General features: G+C 47.1%; 1 protein-coding gene across 5 annotated transcripts in view; it reads right to left on the reverse strand.

Moving 5' to 3' along the window:
- CSNK2A1 (casein kinase 2 alpha 1) overlaps positions 1 to 16,268 on the reverse strand; it is a 35,880-nt gene extending 19,612 nt beyond the window's left edge. For 3 of the 5 annotated variants that reach the window (XM_056548211.1, XM_056548212.1, XM_056548208.1), the window contains exons 1-3: positions 15,171 to 15,326; positions 3,832 to 4,006; positions 352 to 463 (exon numbers count right to left, since the gene is read on the reverse strand). In XM_056548211.1, coding sequence (XP_056404186.1) covers positions 352 to 463; positions 3,832 to 3,932 — 213 coding nt within the window. In that variant the 5' untranslated portion in view covers positions 3,933 to 4,006; positions 15,171 to 15,326. Of the gene's footprint in view, positions 1 to 351; positions 464 to 3,831; positions 4,007 to 15,146; positions 15,327 to 16,248 lie in introns of those variants that run through there. The other 2 variants (XM_056548210.1, XM_056548209.1) reach the window with 2 other exon arrangements.
- Between the last annotated feature and the right edge of the window lie 8,542 nt (positions 16,269 to 24,810).

The raw sequence follows: 24,810 nt of genomic DNA on the forward strand, positions 1-24,810 counted from the left end.
GGGGCATGTCAGCCACCGCTTTGTGCAGTGGTCGACACACGCTATTTGGCCAGAGAGCCAGGGCCCCGTATGGGAGACCGTGGGGGGGTCCCAGAGGTCAGAACCCCCACGATCTGAAACTTCTCTCCTATCCTTAGGATAGGGGATATGTTTTCTTATCCTGGAGTACTCCTTTAATTGAGCAATAGAATGCATGCTTAAAAGTGTTTCCAAGATTAGAAAAACAAGGTGGTCCTAAGGTTATGTGATGTTTTGCAGGTGATAGCTGCTACTAGATGTCCAGGATCTGTTAGCTGTCCCAACAACAATATTCAGAGGCATTCAGAGGCAATAAAAACTGGACCAACTCACCTTCAGAATTTTCACAACAACTTTTTCATTATTGGTGATGTTAATGGCTTCAAAGACTTCACTGTACTTGCCCCTACCAAGTTTCCTAACCAGCTGGTAGTCATCCTGGTTCCTGTGACAGAGAAACATTTTTAAGATAATTTACATTAGAAGCTTGCTGACAAGTCACATTTATCAAAGCCCCAGACACCAGATGAGGTAGGACCTTTAATCCAGGCACAGTACGGCTCTGCCTGCATCTGCTTAAGGGAGGGTCACAGCATTATCACAAGTAGGACTCTGAACTCTGCTTAATATCAGGAAAGATTTTACCATCTGTGCTTATAACCCTCATCTCTTGGGAGGAGTCAAACATGGGTGGGGAAAAAATTATTTACTGCAAACGCAGATAATTCAAAGCTAGTGAAAGACTCCGAACTTTTTTAGGAATAAAAAAAAGCAGCATTTTTGGCCTTTATGCCCTTCACCCTACAGATCATTAACATTATATTTTGACAGTTCGGACGTTTACGCACACGGCAATACCAAATATGTTTATTAAAAAAAAAATTTACGCTTTTTGGGGGTAAAATGGGAAAAACTGACCATTTTCATTTTTATTGGGGGAGGGGATTTTTCACATTTATTTTTTAAATTTTCAACTTCAACGGAGGCAGATGAGGGGACCTCCGTCCGCCATTACAGAGGATTGGATCTCTGGGGCATCTCTGCGAGCGTTCCGATCATCTATTTTAAAATGTGCATTGCCACAGATGCCGTGATCTGTACTGATCACGGCATCTGAGGGGTTAATGGCAGACATCCGCGCGATCGCGGCCGTCGGCCATTACCTGCAGGTCCCTGGCTGCTGATAGCAGCCGGAACCTGCCGTGTATGACGCGAGCACCGCCCCGATGCTTGCAGTCATACACAGGATGTAAATGTATGTCCTAGTGAGCAAAGTACCGCCAAACCAGGACATAAATTTACGTCTGTGGTCGTTAAGGGGTTAAAGCGTACCAATCATAAAAAATAGAAAAAGTGATATGTTTCTCAGTACCTAATCTCAATCATGTACATATAATTTTTATGTGTCTAGGATAGAATATATATCTCTATGCCTAACAAATAGCATTTATATCTTGCTCACTTGCTTTGTGTTCTTGCCTTATGGAGGGGGCGTGTCCACCTCTCTCCCTCACTGTGGCGACTCCTCTGCTCTGAGTCTGAGAGAAGCCTGGCAGTCTGCAAATCACTGCACAGTCATTTTTATGTATGCATTTTCTATCTGTTCCAAGTAAAGCTGGATGCTAAGCAACATAGCTGTCACTATGTTTGTCATTCAGCTTTCACAGACTCCTGAATGTCTCATCAGCTTCTTTGTCATTCAAGAGTCAGAGAAAGCTTTGGCTGTTCAAGCATGCTGGGAGTTGTAGCTTTGCATGAGCTGCAGCGTTCGTAAAGCACTGTGTTAGAGCAGTGTTGCCTTTAGCTGTTTCAAAATTACAACTCCCAGAAGGCCCACACATCCTTTATCTGTAGTTTTGCAAGAGCTGGAGAATACACAGCATTTTACAAAGATTGTACCCAAAGATGTTGCAAATCTACAACTTGTAGTTTAGGAACAGCTCAAGGCTGTAGTTGTACAGGTGGTGATCTCCTATACTGGATACTAACAAACATTACGGCCGGTATTTAGTATGCTGCAAAATACAGAGTACCGTATATACTCGAGTATAAGCCGAGTTTTTCAGCACGATTTTTCGTGCTGAAAACACCCCCCTCGGCTTATACTCGAGTGAACTCCCCCACCCGCAGTGGTCTTCAACCTGCGGACTTCCAGAGGTTTCAAAACTACATCTCCCAGCAAGCCCAGGCAGCCATCGGCTGTCCGGGCTTGCTGGGAGTTGTAGTTTTGAAACCTCCGGAGGTCCGCAGGTTGAAGACCACTGCGGCCTTCAACATCATCCAGCCCCCTCTCACCCCCTTTAGTTCTGAGTACTCACCTCCGCTCGGCGCTGGTCCGGTCCTGCAGGGCTGTCCGGAGAGGAGGTGGTCCGGTGGGATAGTGGTTCCGGGCTGCTATCTTCACCGGGGAGGCCTCTTCTAAGCGCTTCGGGCCCGGCCTCAGAATAGTCACGTTGCCGTGACAACGACGCAGAGGTGCGTTCATTGCCAACGTACTTCTGCGTCATTGTCAAGGCAACGCCTCTATTCCGGGCCGGAAGCGCGGAGAAGAGGCGCCCCCGGTGAAGATAGCAGCCCGGACCACCTCCTCACCGGACCACCTCCTCACCGGACAGCCCTGCAGGACCGGACCAGCGCCGAGCGGAGGTGAGTACTCAGAACTAAAGGGGGTGAGAGGGGGCTGGATGATGTTGAAGGCCGCAGTGGTCTTCAACCTGCGGACCTCCGGAGGTTTCAAAACTACAACTCCCAGCAAGCCCGGACAGCCGATGGCTGCCCGGGCTTGCTGGGAGTTGTAGTTTTGAAACCTCTGGAGGTCCGCATGTTGAAGGCCGCAGTGGTCTTCATCCTGCGGACCTCCGGAGGTTTCAAAACTACAACTCCCAGCAAGCCCGGACAGCCGATGGCTGCCCGGGCTTGCTGGGAGTTGTAGTTTTGAAACCTCTGGAGGTCCGCAGGTTGAAGACCACTGAGGGCGAATGATGAGAAGAGGATGATGAAGGGGGGGGTGTGGGGATGATGAAGGGGGGTGGGGATGATGAAGGGGGGGGTGTGGGATGATTACAAGGGGATGATGAAGGGGGGATGTGTGGGATGATAAGGGGATGTGTGGGATGATGACAAGGGGATGATGAAGGGGGGATGTGTGGGATGATAAGGGGATGTGTGGGATGATGACAAGGGGATGATGAAGGGGGGATGTGTGGGATGATAAGGGGATGTGTGGGATGATGACAAGGGGATGATGAAGGGGGGATGTGTGGGATGATAAGGGGATGTGTGGGATGATGACAAGGGGATGATGAAGGGGGGGGATGTGTGGGATGATGACAAGGGGATGATGAGGATGTTAATGACGGGTCTGGATGATGACAGGGGGGGATGAGGTATTTCCCACCCTAGGCTTATACTCGAGTCAATAACTTTTCCTGGGATTTTGGGTTGAAATTAGGGGTCTCGGCTTATACTCGGGTCGGCATATACGGTAGTCTGTTTGCATAAAGAGATGACACCCCAGATGACCCCTGTCTGCATAAAGATAGATGACCCCTAGTGGCAGCTATTTCCATTAAGTTTTTTGTAAAACAAAATTTTTTTAAATAAATGTATATTTAAAAAAAACATCTTCATAGAGCTACAAAATATTTAAAAAAGTTTGTCATAACGACAGTGCCTCTTTAAGCCCAACAATAAGGAATGAAGACAGTATACAGATCAATGTTCTTGCAGTTTTGGCTTTCCTATCGGCCATCATTAACAGGCCATAAAATGTGAAGTCTTATTGCATTCTGGTACCTCTGGTAATATACATACCCCCATTCTACTACATGAGACTCGTAATCCCAATACTCCCGGGGTCTGTGTGTGTTCACATCCGTGTAGACACGGGCCCGGCTTGGCACAGGTCCCGACATGGCAGTCTGCTTGGCGGCCAGAGATGGACAGTGATTTTACAGGCCCAATGTGAGTAGATGACGGAGGAGTCTCACTACAAAGACAAGAGAAAAACAGATAAGACTAAACACCCAAAGCACAATATTTGCACTGCTAGTAAAAGCTTAAAAAACCCCATTCCTAACCATAACTAATGTTATACAGTACTGAGCCCCATAGACTACAGAAGCATTGGTCCTGTCTATCAGACTGAGCATACCTGGGATATTTCTACAGTGCTTTACTTAGGCTCAGTTCACATAGCATTTTTTGAGCAATTTTGAGCGGGTATGTGCCAAAAGACATGCGACGAGTACCCTATTGCTTTCAATAGGAATACACACAGCTGCCCTCCTTGAATTGCAGTGCACATTTTTATGTGGTAGAAATGGTGGGAAAAAAACAAAACACGCGAATACTTTAAGGTCCCATGTATTCTGTGCTAATATGTGTGTTCATTCAGCTTCTACAACACATTGAATTATTTGAAATGGTGCACAGGATGCCCTTTGCACAACACATTTTCCACACACACGTGTAATAGGGACAAAATCTGTACCCAAATACAAGGCAAAAGTCGCATTGCACAAGTAATCTCTGTGGCATTTCTGTCATGGATATTCAGCTGATTTTGCTGAGGAAAAAGCCATTGTAGAGCTTCACTGAGAAGAGATAAGAGCCAATAGATTCACATGGCGATGCTCAAAACACTTATCCCCCAACCAAGAATTGCCAATAGAACCATATCCCTATAGCCCCACAAAATCTTTTCTTTTATAAAAAGTCACCGTGACAACATTTCAGCTTACATCACCATTCACTAAGCAAACATGCCAAACCACTTAGTTATGTCCTGAAACTCCTCTGCCCTGTATTGTTGGAATTAAGTGCTCCCCTCCTTGGTTCACAGGTACCATGCCACCGATTGCCTCACCCTGCCGGTCTTCAATTAAACAGTAACCAGAGAGCTAAAGGACCTGCAGTGCAAAACAGATCAATGCCGTGCTCAGACTACGCTGACATGAATGTACAGACAAGGCCAGAATAGACGGGCTCCATCACCATATAGCATAAGAGAATACTTCACAGCACCAATAAAAAATATAGTCCTACAGCCGAGTGATTGGGTAACCAATACATCTGCAGCTATAGGAAAACTACTAAAGATTTGGATACAAAAGTCTTAGCTGGGAGCACGGCCAGAACTATATGCAATTAAATTCATGGCTGGCCTGAAGTCAGGTAACAATCTGCTCCCACAATGCAAATGGAGGCTTAATGGAAAACTCCAATAAAGAAAAACAGGGTCTGCATAATGCATATGCAAAACGCTCAGCTATTAAGTGTTCAAATCCATACATTAGCTCCGCCGAGGGTAGGAAATATAAGGAAGACAGCAGATTTAGGTAGGCAAGGCCTACATGAACACAATATGGCACGGTGATGATGTTTTGTGATGCTTATCAAGGCGGTAGTGGTGCAACATGCAACCGTGACACTCATCTAAAATTAACCCCCTCATGATCTCCTGTACGGGCCCCCAGCTACTTACCAATCCTATGTGCGCACCAGCCCTCAGTCTTTCTGGACGAGGGCCTGCATAGCCAATCACGGGCGGGACATCACTAATGGCCAGTGACTGGCTGAGTGGACAGACCATCACTTTCTCACATCCAGGAAAGTGGGAGTAGGAGAGTTCTGATGACGGATAAGTAAATGGAGGTCTGTACAGTAGATCAGACATTTATCTCCAACCTTGTGTGTAGAGGATAAGTGTCTGATAAGTTTATTTCCCTGGAGTACCCCTTTAAAACCATTAACCAAATGGAGAAATATATCTTGTACAATATGTACTGGTGGTCATCACTGGTTTCTATGGAGGGGCATGCACATAATGCAAAAACCAGCCTAAGGCTGGTGTCATGCACCTCTATTTGCAGCATTTTTCTGGGTGTTTATACTTTTTTAAAAATGCAGAACTCAGTCACATGACTTGTAAGGGTGGGTTCACACTACGTTTTCTCCCATACGGGAGCGCATACGGCAGGGGGGGAGCTAAAACCTTGCGCTCCCGTATGTCATTCATTTCAATGAGCCGACCGGAGTGAAACGTTCGGTCCGGTCGGCTCATTTTTGCGCCGTATGCGCTTTTACAACCGGACCTAAAACTGTGGTCAACCACGGTTTTAGGTCCTGTTGTAAAAGCGCATAGGGCGCAAAAATGAGCCGACCGAACGTTTCACTCCGGTCGGCTCATTGAAATGAATGACATACGGGAGCGCATAGAAAGGTATACGGGAGCGCGAGGTTTTAGCTCCCCCCTGCCGTATGCGCTCCCGTATGGGAGAAAACGTAGTGTGAACCCAGCCTAACAGAGAAAACAACCAAAAATCCATGTACTTCATGACACTAGGAAAAATTTAAACAAGGAAAGAATTGTGGTGAAAAAACACTGACTCAATGGTGCCAACCTTCTCCAGCGAGAACGGCAGACGGTGTAATTATACTTTACAGGCGTGTGCCGTAAAACCTAATGAAAGCCATGCCCCCGTCTTCCGGTAGACACACCCGCTGCATCTCCTAACCCTCACTGCCAACTCACTGGCAGATACTAAACCTGGAAATACCTTGTGGAATATTACAAAATATGCAGGGTGGGTACTGTATATGCTGTGCTCACGTATGTATAGAGTTACTACAATATATATCTTACAAAAACAAAACCTCACTTCTGCCCAATACGCAATGCTACAAGATGCTGGATGTCTATCTTGTAGGTATAAGCAGGTCATAAAGATTGGATATGTGGGAGAGCATGTTACCTGAGGGTACAGTGTCATTCAAGCCGCCTTTGTCTATCATATGCAGCTATTCTCAATATCTGTTCCTCCTGTGCTGTATACACAGATTAAATTTCACCTCCACATTAAACCTATAGACATGTAACGGAGCCATATTTGGAAATAGCACCAGAAACTACGCATTACTCTCACATTCATCCCTAAGGCGGTGGTATTAACTTCAGATCGGAGGTCACCAAGATAAATGTTAAAAGGGATGTCCGGGATCAGGAAACATGTTTTTTTTTTTAAAGAAAACCGCCATTAACACCTGCCCACAGATCACTTGCGGCCCTGCATCTCAGCCCCATTCAGATCCACCAAGCTGAGCGGCAATGCCATATCCAACACAGGGGCAAAGGCAAATCCTGAACAACCCATTTAAAAGGGGAACTCCGGTGGGAAAAAAATGTTTTCAAATCAACTGGTGAAAGAAAGTTAAACAGATTTGTAAATCACTACTATTTAAAAATCTTAACCCTTCTAGTACTTATCTGCTTCTGTATACTACAGAGAAATGTGTGAAGTTCTTTCCAGTCTGACTACAGTGCTCTCTGCTGACACCTATGTCCATGTCAGGAACTGTCCAGAGCAGGAGGTTTTCTATGGGGATTTGCTCATACTCTGGACAGTTCCTGACACGGACAGAGGTGTCAGCAGAGAGCACTGTGGTCAGACAAAAGAAGTTCACAAATTTCTCTATTTTATATAGCAGCTAATAACTACTGGAAAGATTAAGTTTTTATTTTAAATAGAAGTAATTTACAAATCTGTTAACTTTATGGCACCAATTGATTTGAAAACATTTGTTTTTTTACTTGTTTCCATCGGAGTTCCCCTTTAAAGGCGCATGATCATTGTGAAGAGAACAAGGAATCTCATTTCTCACAGGTGGTAAACTTTCACTCAGGAACAGCGCCACTCTGGTCTATGGACAAACTTGGCATTGCAGCCTAGTCCTATTCATTGGAGTAGCAAAAGCTAGGTGCTGGTTGTGGAAGAAAGCAGAAGCTCATCACAAATTGATGTGAGGTCCAAGTATCTAAGCACAATGCCTTACAGTGTGGACTATTAAACTACTAAGGACAATCCAAGTGCTTTAGGTGAGATTGTATGAATTCCCGGCCCACAAGCACAGGAAAGTTCCTATGAATGTATTAAACACTAAGATTATGTGAACTCTCCTGACGACAGATGTTGGGCATCTCCTCCTTTTAAAGTGTACCTGCCGTTAGCAAAAACTTTTGATATAATGTAGATAACACCATTTATAATTTACATTGGTTAAGAAATGTAAATATTTTTGGGTGCAAAAAAATGCTGTCTGCAGCTATTACCTGCGAGGAGTCCAAATACAGGAAGTGAGGGTATGGTGTCAAATAAAATAAAGCAACTAATGTTATTAACCATAGTGCACAGATCTTCCATATCAGTCGAGCTGTAAGGCTTGTACCTGTGACATCCTGCACCACTCTAAAAACAGTATCCCTGCTCCCTCTCCTATCCTGCTTGTTCAAAAGAAGACCATTCAAGTGAAGAGGGGGAGCTCATATAACTGCTCATAAGATTACAAGGCAGCAGGAAGCACTGATTTCAATGGGATTCTGCTGCACTGTTCACACAGCAGACTTTCCAGGGCAGATGTTTCTGGCGAGGAAATTCAGGGAGAGCGTCTTTCCCCCTCGATATCTGTGGTCTCTCATTATGGGATATTTTAATTGATTTTAAAAGGTCTGCTTTTGTATGTGTTGACTCAATAAAACGTTTGTTATTGCTTTGAATATTGTTCTGGTGCCTGGGTGTGCATTTATCATAGTGTGTAGTTTCCCCCCCCCCCTCCCCTTAGGATAGAAATTCAGATTCCAGCATCCACAAGGAAATGCATCGTCCGAGCGGTCCTAACACCCTCCGGTCAGTCAAATGTGCGGAATGTCCTCACTTGACATTCCACACATTTTCCGATCATGTGAACATAGCTTCTCAGATAAGACAGTGAGCCTGTTCTGGTGGAAACGCCTTTGACTGAGAAAGGCTTCCTGCCTCCTTAAAAGTTTAAGAGCAGTAATAAAAGCTGGCCCTCTTCACATCAATGGTCTGGTCCTCAGCAGACAGGAGAGAGCACAATACTTTCTGATAATTTGAGAGGCAGACAGGTCAGCACACTAATAACATTAGCAAGTTGCTTTATTATACTTTTTGACACCATATACAGGTTGTTTCTTTTGTCAGACAATCCTTTTACGGTTATGGGTAAACAAAAAACCAAAGAGCATATTTCCTTGACTGGAATAAGAGCAGTGACAGGATGGTTATTCTCCATGACAAACGTCTTCACATCTTAGCACATACAACACTATAAATAGCGTATGTTCTACTTTTAGGGCATCAAACAAGCAGAATTTATCACAGAATGCCTGACTTGCAAAGCAACTTCATCCGCTGTAATGGCAATACAGACAAACAACCCCAGCAACAAGATGGCCAGCCCATCATCCTCCGTGTACGCATTGCTGCCTGACATACCCTAGTTGGTAGGAGGATTGGTACTTCTGGACAAGCTGCCAATAAATGCCCATATACAACTATACATGCCAGCTTTCCCTTCCTGTAGCTATCATGCTGGCCTTCCAGGTAAACCGAATCAGTCCGCACATCGCTACTGTTTGCCCAGTAATGAGAGTTTCTTCTGTTTTCTCTTCAAGGGAAAAATATACATACCGACTGGGTGGGGCAGCGTTAAAAAAATAGGCCCAAAAAAGGAAACTTCCTGTCAAGGTACAGACAATCTGGCCTGCCGAAATGAAACGTCAGTACCATGAACCATCATATGTATGCTGAGCAGATGTTTATTCATAGGTACAGGAAAGGGGAAATTATGACTTATCGATAATTCGGTTTTCTTGAATCATCACATCAGCACGGCAATCTCATTGTGGTGCTGATGTGATGATGATATGAAAATCACCAATTACAGTATGCATTTCCGGGAGAGTTCCCTGGCACCAATCTAAAGAAGAGGACTTTATTCCCAGGTACAGGAAATTCCCATTTACTTGTTTCTGGGTGCAAGTCCTCTTCAGATTGGTACTAGGGAACTAACCCCAAAATGCGTAATTAGTAATTTCTTAGAACAGCAGCGCCTCTTGAAGAAGGAAAAAAAACAAAACTTTTTTTTATTTTTATTTCCTTGCATTTTCTCACTGGTCTACCTCAGGTTTGGGATTCCCTTGAGCTGCAAACCTTGGGCCTACGAGCAGTTCCTTTATTCTAATTCCCCTGGACTGATAGCGGCCATATGCGTTCTATGAACTGAAGGTGAGTGGCCAATTTATAGAGCCTTTTTGATGTGAAGACCTGATCCGATTTCTGTACTCCCCAAAAATTATATGTGTACTACATTCTCTACTTTTCCCTCTGCATTCAGTATACCCATGGGTATGTTCATTTTTTTGCAAAGCTATACGTATACCGTTTCTGTGCGGGACTTAAAAATAAATACTGTTATAAGGCTGTCTGGGCATGCTAGGATTTGTAGTTTTGCCACAGTTGAAGTCACCCTGGTTGGGAAACATTGAGTTATAATTTTACTGTTGTAATAAAAGTATATTAACTTTACAACCAAGACAGCTCATGTAAAGTGACCCAGACGGGCTTCTGATCATCAGCTACCAGAGAGCGGCATATCCTGAACTCAGGATATACTTTATATAGAAGTTATAATGTCAATGTTGTGTGTTGGTTTGCCCTTACATGTCCATGCTGCAGAGTACACGAGGCAGGCGCTGAGATCACGTATACAGCAGCAAAGAGTACAATACAAGATACATTAGCATAATAAGATCAGTGCTACAATTAGCCACCACACGGCTTTAGTGGCAGAGCTCGGGCGCTGACTGTGCATCTTATGGTTACCCTGTGACACTAATCTCCAAAGCAGCAATTCCCTGTACCAAACTACAACCCTCAGCATGCCTCAGCAGCGGGTTGTAGTTTTGCAACAGGAAAGCCACAAAATCATTGCTCTAGAATAAGGGCCCCAGTGGATCTCCCCCTGCTGATCAGCTATACTAAAGAGTGTACAACTAAAACACTAACACTCTAAAGTAGATCAAAACGACCAATTTTTCAGGTGAACTTGAGCCAACATATGGACAGATCCCCATGATCCAATAAAAATTTCATCTGACAGCCACCAACCTCTATCTAGGATGCAGGTGTCCTACGAGGGATCGTTCGCCAGGTGTTATTGATCATGTATGGTCAGTCTGATCAACAATGGCCCTCATTTACTATTCTAAACCCGACTTGTTTTGTCAGGTTTTTTGGCGCATCTTTGTCTGCGACATGTCGCAGACATCGTGCACCAGTCTGCGACACGATGCAACATTTTTTCCCCGACAGACCCGATGTGGATTCTCCCAAACCCGAAAAAGGGGCGTAACCCGACATTTCTGAGCTTTCCCACGTATTTATAAAGGTTTCCAACCCAAATTTGTTGAATTGTTGTGGATTTTTTCCCCCGACAACTCAGAGGAGTTGGAAACCAAAACCAACAAAACCCAGTGCGACAAAAAGGATGCAACATAAATACCAGGGGGAAAAAAGCAGTCGGGTAAGAAAGCAACAGACTTACAACCCGATTTTCTAAGTAAATGAGGGCCAATATGTACTAAAACGTGTGGGCATGCCACACATCCTCCAGATGTTCAACCATCAATCTACTTCTATATAATGAGTACAGCCATCTTCAGAAAGAGGAACCCCCCTCCCCCAGTCTACAAGAAAAACCTTCAAGTTACATTACAAAGTTTTTTTTTCCCTTGACCACATGGTGATGAAATTCAATTTTACATATATATGGTCCAAGGAAGACTGAAAAAAAAATAGCAATTTACATGTTTTTATGCAAATTCCAATTAGATTTTCCTGAAGGTATCCTACAGACTCCCTAAAGAATCCATTATTTTTTGCACAACCTGTACCATGATTCACAGGTGATTACCCTGGATTTCCATGTTCCTCTGGGAACCAGGGCAGTATCTCAGTATAATGTCAGAAATGAATAAATAAAAAAAGGTTTAGTTTTCAACATAAAAAAAAAAAGAGGGGAGAAGACCCACTGGATAAGGGTGCATGCACACCACGTTTTTGCAATACAGTTCCCGTATCAGGTTTTTGATGAAAAACAGATTCCTCAAAACCGGACTAAACTACCAAAACGTGTGTACAAATTTTAACCCGTCTATGGTTGAAAACAGTACAGTTTGAAAAATAATGTCCGGTTGCATCAGTTTTGTAAGAAAAAAACGTATACGTTTTTAACTTTTCAATCCATTTTGAATAAAGTTTCACTTGTTTGATTGAAATTCCAAGCAAAAAACTGTGCAAAGTCAAAAATCGTATGGTGAAAACCGGAAGGAAATGTATGCACACACAGTTCTGTATGGTTCCCATTGACTCCCATGTTAAAAAAATATATATATATATATATATATATTTTTTTTAAAAACCACACGGTTTAATACAGTTTTTCAGCCGGACCAAAAAATCATGGTAGACTACGGTTTTGGGTGCGGGTAAGAAAAACAGACACAACCGTATAAAAGACGCAAAATGGACTAAACTGGATGATGCGTTTGACATACGTTTTACAGTGTTAAGTCAATGCATACGGTTTTTAACTTGAAACCGTATACGGGAACTGTATAGCAAAAACGTGGTGTGCATGCACCCTAACTAGCCGATCAGCAGCTTCACTCCTTCTCTAAATGGGTTGCCAAACTCTACAATGCTAGGAAGCCCTAGAGATGCATGAGTATTGTCACTTTATTCACTCCGGAGACAACTGACCTCCATTCCTAGGAAGAGCGAGGCTCCTCTAGCAGTCGGGCTCCCAACGATCAGCTAGTTATCCCCATACTTGGGATAACCCTTTTAAGGTTATGGCTAGATGGCATGTTACAGCCACGAGATCACAGGGTCACATCATGTGGGCCATAGAAAATGTGTGTGGTCATGCTAAGACAACCATGTTGCCCCTACTTCATGGCTACAGTCACCTCACCAGAAATCTAGCAAGTTTGGACTTTTGGCAATCGTCAGGTTGTGGCACATGGCAAAGCAACCACGGTTACGGTAAGCTGCAATGCACAGCCAAAGCTGCAGTGTAACTATGGTTATAAGTGGTTTCAACAACACTGCTTGGACCCATCTTCTATATCATTGCTTTTTAACCTGTGGCTTGCCAGCTGGTGTACAACTAGAACTCAGCATATCCTGCCATGCTCAGGGTCGTACTTCCACAACAGCTGGAGAGTCAAAGGCTGAGGAACACTGCTGTATAAGGAGTGGTTACTATTAGAGGCCTCACGTATAGATGCCATTTAATATGACAAAGTGCTGGGTCAAAGTTTGTGCATATGCCATAAACCTCTAAGATAGGAATATCCCTTTAAGCCTGCAAAATGACTCAAAACGAAGGATAACTCACTTCTACGCAGATTGTAACAAACAAAATCTTAGTTTTGACCACTGACAATTCATCTGAATAAACTATTGATCATGAGAAATCCATCAGATGGTTGAAAATTCTAAAAAAAAAATGCTTGCCTCTAAATATATGAACTAATGAACAAGACTTAAGGATGTTAAGGGTTAAATCCAACTGCAACCATATATTTACATACCAGAGTCCATAGAAACATCACATGACCCTGTCACCAAATTGCTTCTGCAGGACATTCCGTCACATCACCATGGACTAAAGCTGTGATAAACTACCGATCAGTCTCTGACAACTCTTTCTCCCAAGTCTCATGCACACTCGACTCAGCTGAGCATGCATATATTTTAATGGCGAGGAAGCTGCTTCTAGACACCGCTGATGGAGGTTTAGATCACGTCAAAATCCTCAGGCCCCGACCCATCAGCCATCATGTGAATATTATCCAACATGTACAACCAGCATTAGTTTTGTCACATGATCATACTGTTTAATAGCTTCTGGAGGTCTACATCAGAGTTTTCCAACCGGTGTGCCTCCAGCTGCTGCAACACTACAACTCCCAGCATGCTGTAATGTAATTTTGCAGTTTAGCCTTTGACTGACCAGGCATGCTGGGAGCTGTAGTTTTTGCAGATTAGCCTTCGGTTGTCCAGGCATCCTGGGAGTTGTAGTTTTTCAACAGCTGGAAGCACCCTGTTCTACATGGTTGTGTACAAATACTACTGATTTATAGCTGGAAGACGCATAATATATTAACCCCCCGTTGTCATAAAGGTCATGGTGCTACTGCGCAGTCCAGACGAAGATCGCACGAAGGTGCAACACACTGGAATACAATGGAACAGGTATCCATGGCCGGGCTCACACCTGTCATGTCCGGTGCCCTGTCACTGGAACAAATTTGAATTAAAAAATAAGTATGGCGCAACTTGATCACTTTCATGCCTGTACCCATGGGGACTGTCAGGTTTACTTATAGTTACTTATATATCCGGTGGTTTTAGACCGAACCTCTGATGCAGGTGTGAGCCCAGGCTTGAGCGACTGTTTTGCTCTACGTGACCGCAAGCAAAATGCGCTGCGTTAACGTGCAACCGGATTACGGATTCCTACAAATTATAATCTTGTACTCATTGTACGCAAAATTTTTTTTTTTTTTTTAAGTGTCCAGATTCTTTACGGTAACGTAAGGAGCCCTGTGACGGTCACCATCACAACGCAGGATGCTGCCAACAATGAGCCGCTAGTATGAATTATGTGTAAGAATAATAAATAAGCCAGACAATACATGTGTAACATCTTTCCACTATAGCAGTGTTTCCCCAACCAGTGTGCCTCCTGCTGTTGCAAAACTACAACTCCCAGCATGCCCAGACAGCCTTCCTCATGCTGGAAGTTGTAGTTTTGCAACAGCAGGAGGCACACTGGTTGGGGAAACACTGCCTATTATTAACATGTTACAAATAATTTTGAGAAGTTAGTCCCCCTCCTATAACAATATACACACCATAATACATTCTATATAATAGGCCTCATATCTGCACATTCCCATCCCTACACATACTGTTAGGCCTGCTGGTCCCATCACCACACCCGGAGTGACCCCAAAAACCACCCCCCTCACCCACTAATAATTACCCCTCCCTATATACGAACAGGGCCCCGGCACCGTCCTGACCTAGGCCGGAGCCACCTCACGTTACCCTGGATCTCCCCGGAAAGGATACCCCGCCCCCTCCTCCTTCTTCTCCTCTTCACACCCGGCAATGGCGGGCGTCTAGGTAACGCCAGGCCCAGCGGAGGGCTTCTAACCCGATTACAGCCCCTGTACCCCGTCCCTGCCTACACACCGGGCCCTGCTGTGCGCCCCGCACCTGCTGTTCCCGCTCCCCGCGGCCGCCGCTCCCGCCGGGATCACACAGACAATATGGCGGAGACACACGGCCGCCAGCCGCAGGGACCACAGCGAGGCTGACCGGAAGCGGAAATAACACACTTGATGGCGGCCCCAGAGATGGGCGGGTAATTCCGGCTTCCATCTTGTGAGTGGAAACTCAAGCGCGGTCCGGTGACTAAAAACGGGAGGTGGAAAGGACTAAATCGACGGATATGAGCCTAGGGCGAAGGGGGGTTAACGGGAAACCGGAGAGGAAAAAAAAGAGTCTGCGTCGTCGCGCTTACCGAGTCCACCTCACCTGACTAAGCAAAAATAAAACCATACAAATCTCGCCAGTCGAAAGATGGCGCCTGGAGATGTTTGTCGGAGGATTTGCGCATGCGCACGGCGTCAGGGAATTGAAGCTCGGCAGGAAATTGATATAAATATACATTATTTTTTTGTTGTTGTTGAATCTGTCGAATAAATTCTTTAGAATCAATGGAAATCTGTAAAAATGGCGCCCAGGTGTTGCCCAAATTGGAGGATTAGGGGGTTGTATAAGCATTGGGCTGAGCCCTGGGGGTAATGATTATGGGGTTTGGGGGGGGGGGGGGGGGCTGGGTTCACTGTACAGGGTCTTCATAATAAAACAGGGGTCACATAATCCTCTATAGAGTCATCTATGATGCTTATATTCACTTCATAGTGTGGGACGTTACAGGATTTACGAAGTATGGAGGCGAATTTATAGCGCCATAACCCCCAACATGTGCAGCCTGTTCAGATAACATGCACCAGAATGCCACTTGGCGTGAATATCGTAAATTCACAACCACACATTGCACTGCTTCCCAACCAGGGTACCTCCAGCTGTTGCGGAACCACAACTCCCAGCATGCCCGGGAAAAATTGTCTTAGGGTGGGTTCACTCCACGATTTTCTCGTATGCAAGTATGCAACCGTACAGAAAACCGTGGCCATAGACTTTCCATTCAAAACCGTATTTGCCATAATTCATACAGTTGTATCAGGTTTTCAAACCATACGTTTTTAAAACTTTTTTCCGAGCCTACCACGGTTTTTGGTCCTGTTCAAAAACGGCATTTTAACCGTATACGGTTATTTTAACATAGGACTCTATGAGAACCGTATGTTATTGCGGTTCTGTCCGGGTTTGTCTATACGGTTTTTAACCTAGTTTGCAAACCCCTCCTACTTCCCTTGAAATTTCAATAGAACAACTGAACCTTTATTGAAATTTTAAAGAAATCAACAATTTTTCACTGTATGTTATTGCCGTTCTGTCCGGGTTTGTCTATACGTTTTTTTACCTAGTTTGCAAACCCCTCCTACTTCCCTTGAAATTTCAATAGAACAACTGAAACTTTATTGAAATTTTAAAGAAGACAACTATTTTTCAATATAAAAACCATATACAACCGTATGTAACCGGACTACTAATTTGTAACCTTGTACTGTTTTACGTATATGGTTGATTTTTAAGGCATAAGGTTGAGTACGGTTAGGTCCGTTTTTTAGAATACGTTTTTTTTATTTTTTTAAACCGTATCCAAGAACTGTATAGAAAAATCGTGGTTTGAACCCACCCTTGGGGTGCGTTCACACTGAGGAATTCATAAGGAATAATTACGGTCGGGAAATTGTTGCCTTCTGTCATTTTATCCATCAAGCGGAATTTCCATGCGGAAATGAAGATGAATGAAGGAGGAGGCTATTTAATCTACTTTTCTGAATTCCGCTTGAATACGATGTCGGGCAGAATGTTTTTTTTTTTTACCATGGACTTCTATTGGATTCTGCTCGCGGATTCTGCTTGAAGAATGAACATGTTCTTCAAGCGGAAAGGAATTCAGTGTCGGAATTCTGCTAGCAGAATTTCCGCAGTGTGAACAGGACAGCGGAAAAAACATTGAATTCAATGGGCAGAGGAGATGTGCATTAATTTTGAGAGGAGAATTCAAGAGGAATTACTCGAGTAAATTCCTCTTGAATTACTCAGTGTGAACGCACCCTTAAACATTAATTCCTAGTAGTGCTGGGCAGTATACCGGTTCATACATATCTTTACGATATGAATTTTTCACATACCACAATATTGTTTCCATAGCAATCAACTCCAATGTGTGATGGCATAGAGAAATGTTTGGATGCACAGCGTCTCTGGGAAGTGTAGTCCGAGCCGCACTGAACTGACTGTGAGGAGCTGGGAGGGGACTACAACTCCCGGTGGGCACGTGACTTCCGGGCAGGCATGGGAAAATCGAGCAGAACTGCGGAGACATGGAGGAGAGTTACCGGGCGGCCTGACCGTGACCCCAGGTACCATGGTGATGACCCCCGACCACCTGGCATTATACTGAGGACCCCCTCCCCGAAATACCGTTAAATACCATGAAACTTCCATAATTTAGAAAAATACCATGATATACATTTTTGGTCATACCGCCCAGCACTAATTTCTAGTATGTCAGTGTTCGCCAGCCTTCTTAAAACAATCGATATGATGGGAGTTGCAACAGCTGGTGAGCCACAGGTTGGGGAAAACTGCCGTGTCTCCTCAGGGGTGTAGAAATAAAAAAAAAAAAACTACTTGTCCAAGGGACTAAAGCGGAACACAATCTACTTGTCCCTCAAGAAAATCCACTTGTCCTAGTAAATGAAATAATTTCAACCAGGGGGGCGTGTCTAGCTATGCACGCAGTGTAGATGTGTTCTGAGGGAGCTCTGTGGACACCCAACATTAGGAGGACTTATTAGCCTGTTCCATGGGATGGAGGGCGAAGAGCAGGGGACCCGGGGGCAGTAAGCCCACGGGCACCCCCTAAGCCTATTACTAACTTCTTCACCCCGCTGGTCGGCCTGCTGGAGTCCGAAGAGCGGGTCCCCCCGGGCCGCCGCCATCTCCTGCTCCTTCACTGCAGCGTGAAGCCCTGCCCCATGCTGTTCGCAGCTCGGAGAAGCGGGACGTGCACAGCGCTGTGACCCGGGCGCCATCTTCATCTCCCGGAGCGGGCCACGAGACACAGCCACAGGAGAGTGCCGGTGGGTGTGGAGAGGTGGAGTGGGGCACCTCTCCTCCCCCGCTAATAGACTTACCGGTCTCGGACTTCTGCATTTCATTCCCGGCCGTCTCTTCGCCTTGCGCGTCCTCCTTGCAGCTGGGGACGCGCACCTCAGTAGGCCTGGGTGCTTTACACACCCCGCTCCAGCCACGGCCGTACATTCCTGTGACCCCCCAATCAAGCCCCCGGCCGGACACAGTTTGGGCAGCGGAGCCTCCTTCCTCTCTCAAAGGTGATCCCTGTGTGACTCTGCCCCAGGATTCCAACGGGATTCCCCCTCCACTGGGGGTAGCCCCCACGGCCATGGCATCCAGCCCGCCTTATCAGGGGTCCCTCTCCTGTACTCCACAGAGATGGCCCCCTCGCCTCCCTCACAGGTGCCACAGCCCCCAGCTATTCCTGTGGAGAACCCCCCTGCTTCTCCGAGCCACTCCTGGTCTTCCTCAGGGGGGAGCCCCTGCGGGCCCCGGTGGAGGAGCATGTTGTGGACACTGTTATGCGGGGCCCTCCACGTCAACCTCAGACCCCCTGCCACGCGACCCCCGCCTGTAGAGACTGTGGTCCTTAATGCCTCCTGCACTGATGCGGCCCGCATATTGCAATCTCATCCAGAACTGCAAGCTCTGTTGTCCTTTTTACCTATGAAACATGATATTCTGGCTCTTAGGGAGGACCTCCGCACTTCCTCGGCTGCGTGATCGCGCAAGAGATGGGTCTCCTGTAAACATAGGATGGAGGCACGTTGTTTATGCATGGAGTAAAGGATCTTAGCTCTTTTCTCAGGGACATTAAAGCCCTGAACATTCAGGGAAGCTATTTTAACTGACATATTAACGGAGATGGCAAGGAGGAGTAGGAAAAGAGGTAGAGGGTGGAGTCTGAATGGGGCAGTGGGAGAAAAAAAAAAATTAAAATTAAAATTAAAAAATAAAAAAGAGGGGGGGGGGGGGGGGGCGTTGGAAGGACGCCGGATAGGAAGAGAGGAAAGAAAGAAAAAAGGGAAGGGAGAGGGAAAGATGATAGCAGAAGGGGGGGGGGGGGCAAGGCAGCTAGGAAAGAGGGGAGCTAGGGGTGTAGGATGGGGAAAGAACGAGAGGAGTTGACACTAGACGAGGTAGAGGGAAGAAGAGAAAAAAAAAAAAAAACAACAACAAACTAAACTGGGGAAAACTTAGCAGGTCAGCTAGGATGCCTGCAAAAATATCCTATCAGTAGCACAAGCTATAACCGGACAGGGGTACAATCCTGTCACTACCTATTGGGGGTAGGTCAGCAGGTGGTGCAGAAGTGACAGACAAGAGGGAAAGGAAGATGAAGGGGATGACATAAAACGAGCAACCAAGGCCAAACCGCCATCCAGGGAGAGAAGAGACAAGAAGTATGAGATAGAGGCGCCCCACGGGGAGTCAAGTATACAGACCAGGGAGGAAAAGGGGACACAGGACCGCAAGAAAACGGTGAGAAAGGAGAAACGTAGCACCAGGAGAGAACCACAGTATGTAGAGCAATCTGAAAAGGTCACCACAACACTGTAAATCAAAGAGGACCAACAGCAGAAGGATCTCAGCGGTCTCCCGAGCCACCTGGACCATCCATTGACCTGGAGAGACTGCGGGGTCGGCGGCGGGAGCGCTGCGGTCTTGGCGAAGGTCCATCCGGCTGGTGCCTCCGTGTACGGGGCTGGGGCGGTGGAACAGGTGCAAAGGGGTTGTCCAGAAGTCTTTCCCAGTCCAGCAATTGAACAGGTGGGAGGTCAAACACGGACAAAAAGTCGGGCAAATCCTCCGGAGTGCGCAGTGTAGCATATTTCCCTTGGTGATGAGCAAATAAAGCGAACGGAAACCCCCATCTGTAAAGAATGTGACGTGACTGCAGTTCCGCAAGCAGTGGCTTCAAGGCAGCCCGTAGGCGCAGGGTGTCGCGGGAGAGGTCAGGAAACAGTAGTAACTTGGCACCAACAAAGTCAATCTCCTTGAGCTGCCTGGCCCTTCTCATGATCTCTTCCTTTTCCGAGTAGTAATGGACACGGCAAATGACATCTCTGGGGTTATTTAGGTCAGAACTGGGGGGTCTCAAGGCTCTATGGACCCTATCAATAGCAAGAGGGGTTTGAGCCGGCCGGTCCAGAAGAGAATTAAAGATGTCAGTCACTGCAGGCAAGAGATCTTCAGCTCGCGTCGCCTCAGGGAGGCCACGAATCCTGACGTTATTGCGACGGTTGCGATTTTCCTGGTCATCCAGGTGAGAGTGTAAAAGTCTCTGGTGGGTGGCCTGTTGAGACATCGTGGTGCGTAATTCACTCAAGGAATGTCGCACTTCAGAACGAAATGAGTCCAGTGACTCCACTTTAGAGGTCAGAGAGTCCATTTCAGTTTGGACAGCCTGTAGGTCCTGCCGCCATGTTGATTTCAGAGTGTCAGTAATCGCAGCTAAGTCCTGCTTTGTAGGTAAGAAAGAAAGCAAGGCCTGAAGCTCAGGGTGGGCCTGAAGGATAAGAGCTGCAGATTGGTTGGGGATCTGAGCACTTGCAGTGAGGCCACCGAGATGGGTGTCTACAGCGGGTAGACCAGGGGGCAGCGGGGGGGCCGGTGTTGAAGCCCCCTGGGAAGGTGGAGGGTCAGGCGAGGCCAGCCAGGGGCTACCCAGGTGGGAGGCCCAGGTGGGGCTGGAAGGAGGCCCATGCTGTTCTACTGGTGGGTGGACAGGGGTGGATGGGGCCCCCAGGGGGAACAGCAGAGGGGATCCAGGGTCCGCGGCTGTCATTGGGGCTGCAGCCATTACTGGGGTCAGAGTGTCCAAGCTTCCGACCTGGGGGACACCGGAGCTCAGCCCACTGCTGTCAATTGGCGAGGGGAGCGGTTCAGCCGCCCAGGCAGAGTCCAAACGAGGGCTGGGGGAGAGGGCAGTCTCCCCCCAAGGTCGAGGTCTGAGCGGGGTATGAAGGCCTCCGGTGCCCGTACCTGCAGAGTGGCGCAGCAGTGGAGAGGCCGCCAGCGGCGGTGAGGGAGGCCCGAGACTCCGGCACAGGTCAGTCAGCGGCATGTCGATCAATAGTGGCGGAACCGATGTGGCGGCTTCCAGCAGAGGGTCCTCCCGTCCTTCGGAGCCAACGGCAGCAGCTGGGGGTCCTTCCGCAAGTCGGCCCTGCGCCCGCTCCACACCGCTCGCGCGCCTTACTTCGGGGGGCGGAGCGTCCAGTGGCGGGGAAGCTGGAGCGTGCAATGGCTGCGGCCCGGGGGGGACCATTTCAGAGGCCTCCGGTACAGTCGCCAGCGGGGCGAAGAAGTTGGAGATCGGCGTGGGGGATGCCAGAGAGGTTGGGGTCCTCCTAGCTGTGCCCCGGGAGCGTCTCTTCGGCATAAAGGCAGGTATCAGGTCCCTGAAGTGCGAGTGGCGGCGGAGCTCAGCAGGAACACGTCTGCACTGCTTGCATGGCAGACCACGCCCCTCGACCTCCGCACTTCCTGGCGACAAGACATCCAGGTGGTACAGTCTGAGGTGGATACTCTCTCTTCCAAAGTGGGTGCATTGGATTCTTTTCGTGTTGTCACTCAGACCTCTATTGCTGAACTGTAGGACACTGTGGCTAGACAAGCGAATAATCAGAGATTGCTGCATTCACACATGGACGACCAGGAAAATCGCAATCGGCGCAATAATATTCGACTGAGGGGGCTCCCGGAGGCGACAAAAGCGGCTGATCTCTTACCCACTCTGACGGACATATTCAATTCCATACAAGGCCGCCCGGCCAAATCTCCTGATGCTATTGACAGAGCTCACCGGGCCCTCCGCCCACTCAGTTCGGATCCGACAAGGCCACGTGATGTTATCTGCCGCATTCATTATTATTCCGTCAAGGAGGACATTATGCAAAACGCCCGCCAACTGAGGGACATTGATTTTGATGGGGCTAAACTACAGTTATTCCCTGATTTGTCCGGACACACTCTCAGACTGCGAGCCTCATTGAAGCCCCTATTACAGGAACTGCAATCTCGTCACATCGTATACCGCTGGGGATTTCCGTTTGCCCTCCATGCCCACCACCTTGACAAATCGGCTACTCTCAGTACCCCGGAGGACCTTCCCCAGTTCCTTCGGGTGTTTGGACTGCCCTCTCTTACACTCCCGGGATGGGAGGAACTGTCAGCCGATCCATTCTCCTCACTGCGGCCTCCACTGCCTCGGCTGCGCTTCTCGCAGCCAGATAGAGCTTCACCGCGGCCCCAATGTTCCAGACGCCGCCCTCGTAGTAGATCGGGCTCTGATGAAGGACCTGGCGGCTCAAGAGACCGTTGACTGCCTTGCCTTGGATTTACCTCATGACATATGCGATTGATTTTCAATATTTACTGTTGCTTTTTTCCCTCAGGTTGCTGTTGTCTGGGCTCCTGCTCTCCTCCTGTTTGACCTGACATCTCTTCCAACTTCTCTCCTGCCTTGATGGTATGTCTTCCTAACCTTCTCCTCCAGCCATGATTTTCTTTCCCTCCTTATTCGTACTAGCCTCCTCCTTCTCGGTGTGTGTCCTTGGGGCTCCTCATTCTTCCATACTCACTGTTATTTTGCTCCTTCTCTTACTGTCTTACTGTCAATTCTTCTCGGCCCCCGTAGGTTGTGGTAGGATTGTTCCCTACCTGGTGTTAGCCTTGCGCTACTTTCTCTAGTTTACCTTTGTGGACGTTGTAATAGTCTGCTGTTTATTTATTTATTTTTTAATTTCCTTTTCTTCCTATCTAACTCTTCTTTCCTTCCCCTACCTTTCTTCATTGCTCTCCACTCTCCCTTCCCATTTTTCCTCCCTCCCCTCCTTGTCTTCTTGTTATCCTACCCGTCTGCCCTGCTTCCCTTCTTACCGCCCCCCTCCCCCCTCCTTTTTTTTTCTCCTCTTCTCACATATTGTGGTATTGCTGGGTTTCTCCCCGTGGTGGGTGATTGCGGAGCGACTCTCCCTCTTTGCTCTCTTTTCGGGTGCTGACCTTCCCCGATGGCCTCCCTCAGAATAGCTTCCCTGAATGTTCAGGGCTTCAATGTCCCCAAGAAGAGAGCGAAGATTTTGTATTCAATGCATAAGCAAAAAGCGGGTGTGGTTTGTCTCCAGGAGACCCATCTATTAAGGGAACATGCCAGAGTCTTCCGCAATAGATACTACCCCGTCTGGTACACTAGTAGTGACTGTTCCCAAAAAGTGAAAGGAGTTGCGATCCTGTTTCACAAATCCCTGGCAGTCCAGGTAATAGACTCTAAATCTGATGATAAGGGGCGCTATGTTTTTGTCGTATGCTCTATTCAGGGTAGAACTTACACCATAGCTAACATTTATGCCCCTAACCATGGCCAAGTGTCATTTTTACAGGCGACTCTAGATGACTTACTGTTATTCTCCCAGGGGACTTTGATGGTCTGTGGTGATTTTAATGTGTCTTTGCTTCCCTCCCTAGATAGCTCCTCTGGGACCTCTGCCCTGTCCCACGCGCAGCTGAACAGGATCCGTCGTCTTCTTTTTTCTATGCAATTAGCTGATCCGTGGAGGTTGACGCACCCGGATACCCGGGACTATACGTTCTACTCTCATGCCCGCCAGGTTTACACACGGTTAGACTACATCTTTGTAAGTCATTGTCTTCTCCCACAGGTCCTTTCAACCTCTATAGGTTCTATAGTGTTCTCTGATCAAGCCCCAGTGTTCTGTGACCTTTCTCTTCCAAATGGTCCGAGGAGGGACTTCATGTGGAGACTCAATGAGTCGCTTCTTTCTGATCCACTGTGTTTAGTGGATCTGAGGGCGGCGATTTCTAACTTTGCACTGGACCATTCAGCAGATTCCACCTCGCCTCAGTGCCAGTGGGAGACGTTGAAGTGTGTATTACGTGGGGTCCTGATACAACATGGATCCCGCCTCAAACGAGAAGCGTCCCAAAAATTGAAGGACCTCCTCTCCCAATTGAATGTCCTTGAGTCTCGACATAAAGCCACTCTATCTGAGGAGGTTCTCCGGGACTTGCTCAAAGTGAGGAAGGATATTCAGGTCCGTATAGATAAAAAGTACAATAGGTGCCGTCAAATCTGCTCTAGTGTTACTTATGAATGGGGTAACAAGGCGGGGAGATTGTTGGCTAGGGCTCTTAGGGATAGGCGGGCCGCATTGCACATCCCATCAGTTAAATCTCCCTCTGGTGACTTGGTCCACCTTTCTTCACAGATCTTGGACGCTTTTAGATCATATTATGCGAGTCTCTATAATTTAGGGCCCTCCCTCCTGGAATCGCGGGGATCAACGGACCTCTTTTCCTACCTTCGTGACACTAGATTGCCTACCCTGCCGAACCAAGACTTAGTGGATCTGGAGCGGCCTTTCATGCTCGAAGAGGTGTCGGCGGCCATCTCTGGCTTACCCTCGGGCAAATCTCCTGGCCTGGATGGCTACACCTTCAAATTCTATAAGCTCCTTAGTACTGAGTTGTCTCCGTGCCTGCTTCAAGCGTTCAATGCCATGTCTGACACCTTCCCTTTCCCCCTCCTCTTCCCTGCATGCATAGATCTCAGTCA

This window comes from Hyla sarda, chromosome 12, assembly GCF_029499605.1.
Source record: "Hyla sarda isolate aHylSar1 chromosome 12, aHylSar1.hap1, whole genome shotgun sequence".
NCBI classification, from domain to species: Eukaryota; Metazoa; Chordata; class Amphibia; order Anura; family Hylidae; genus Hyla; species Hyla sarda.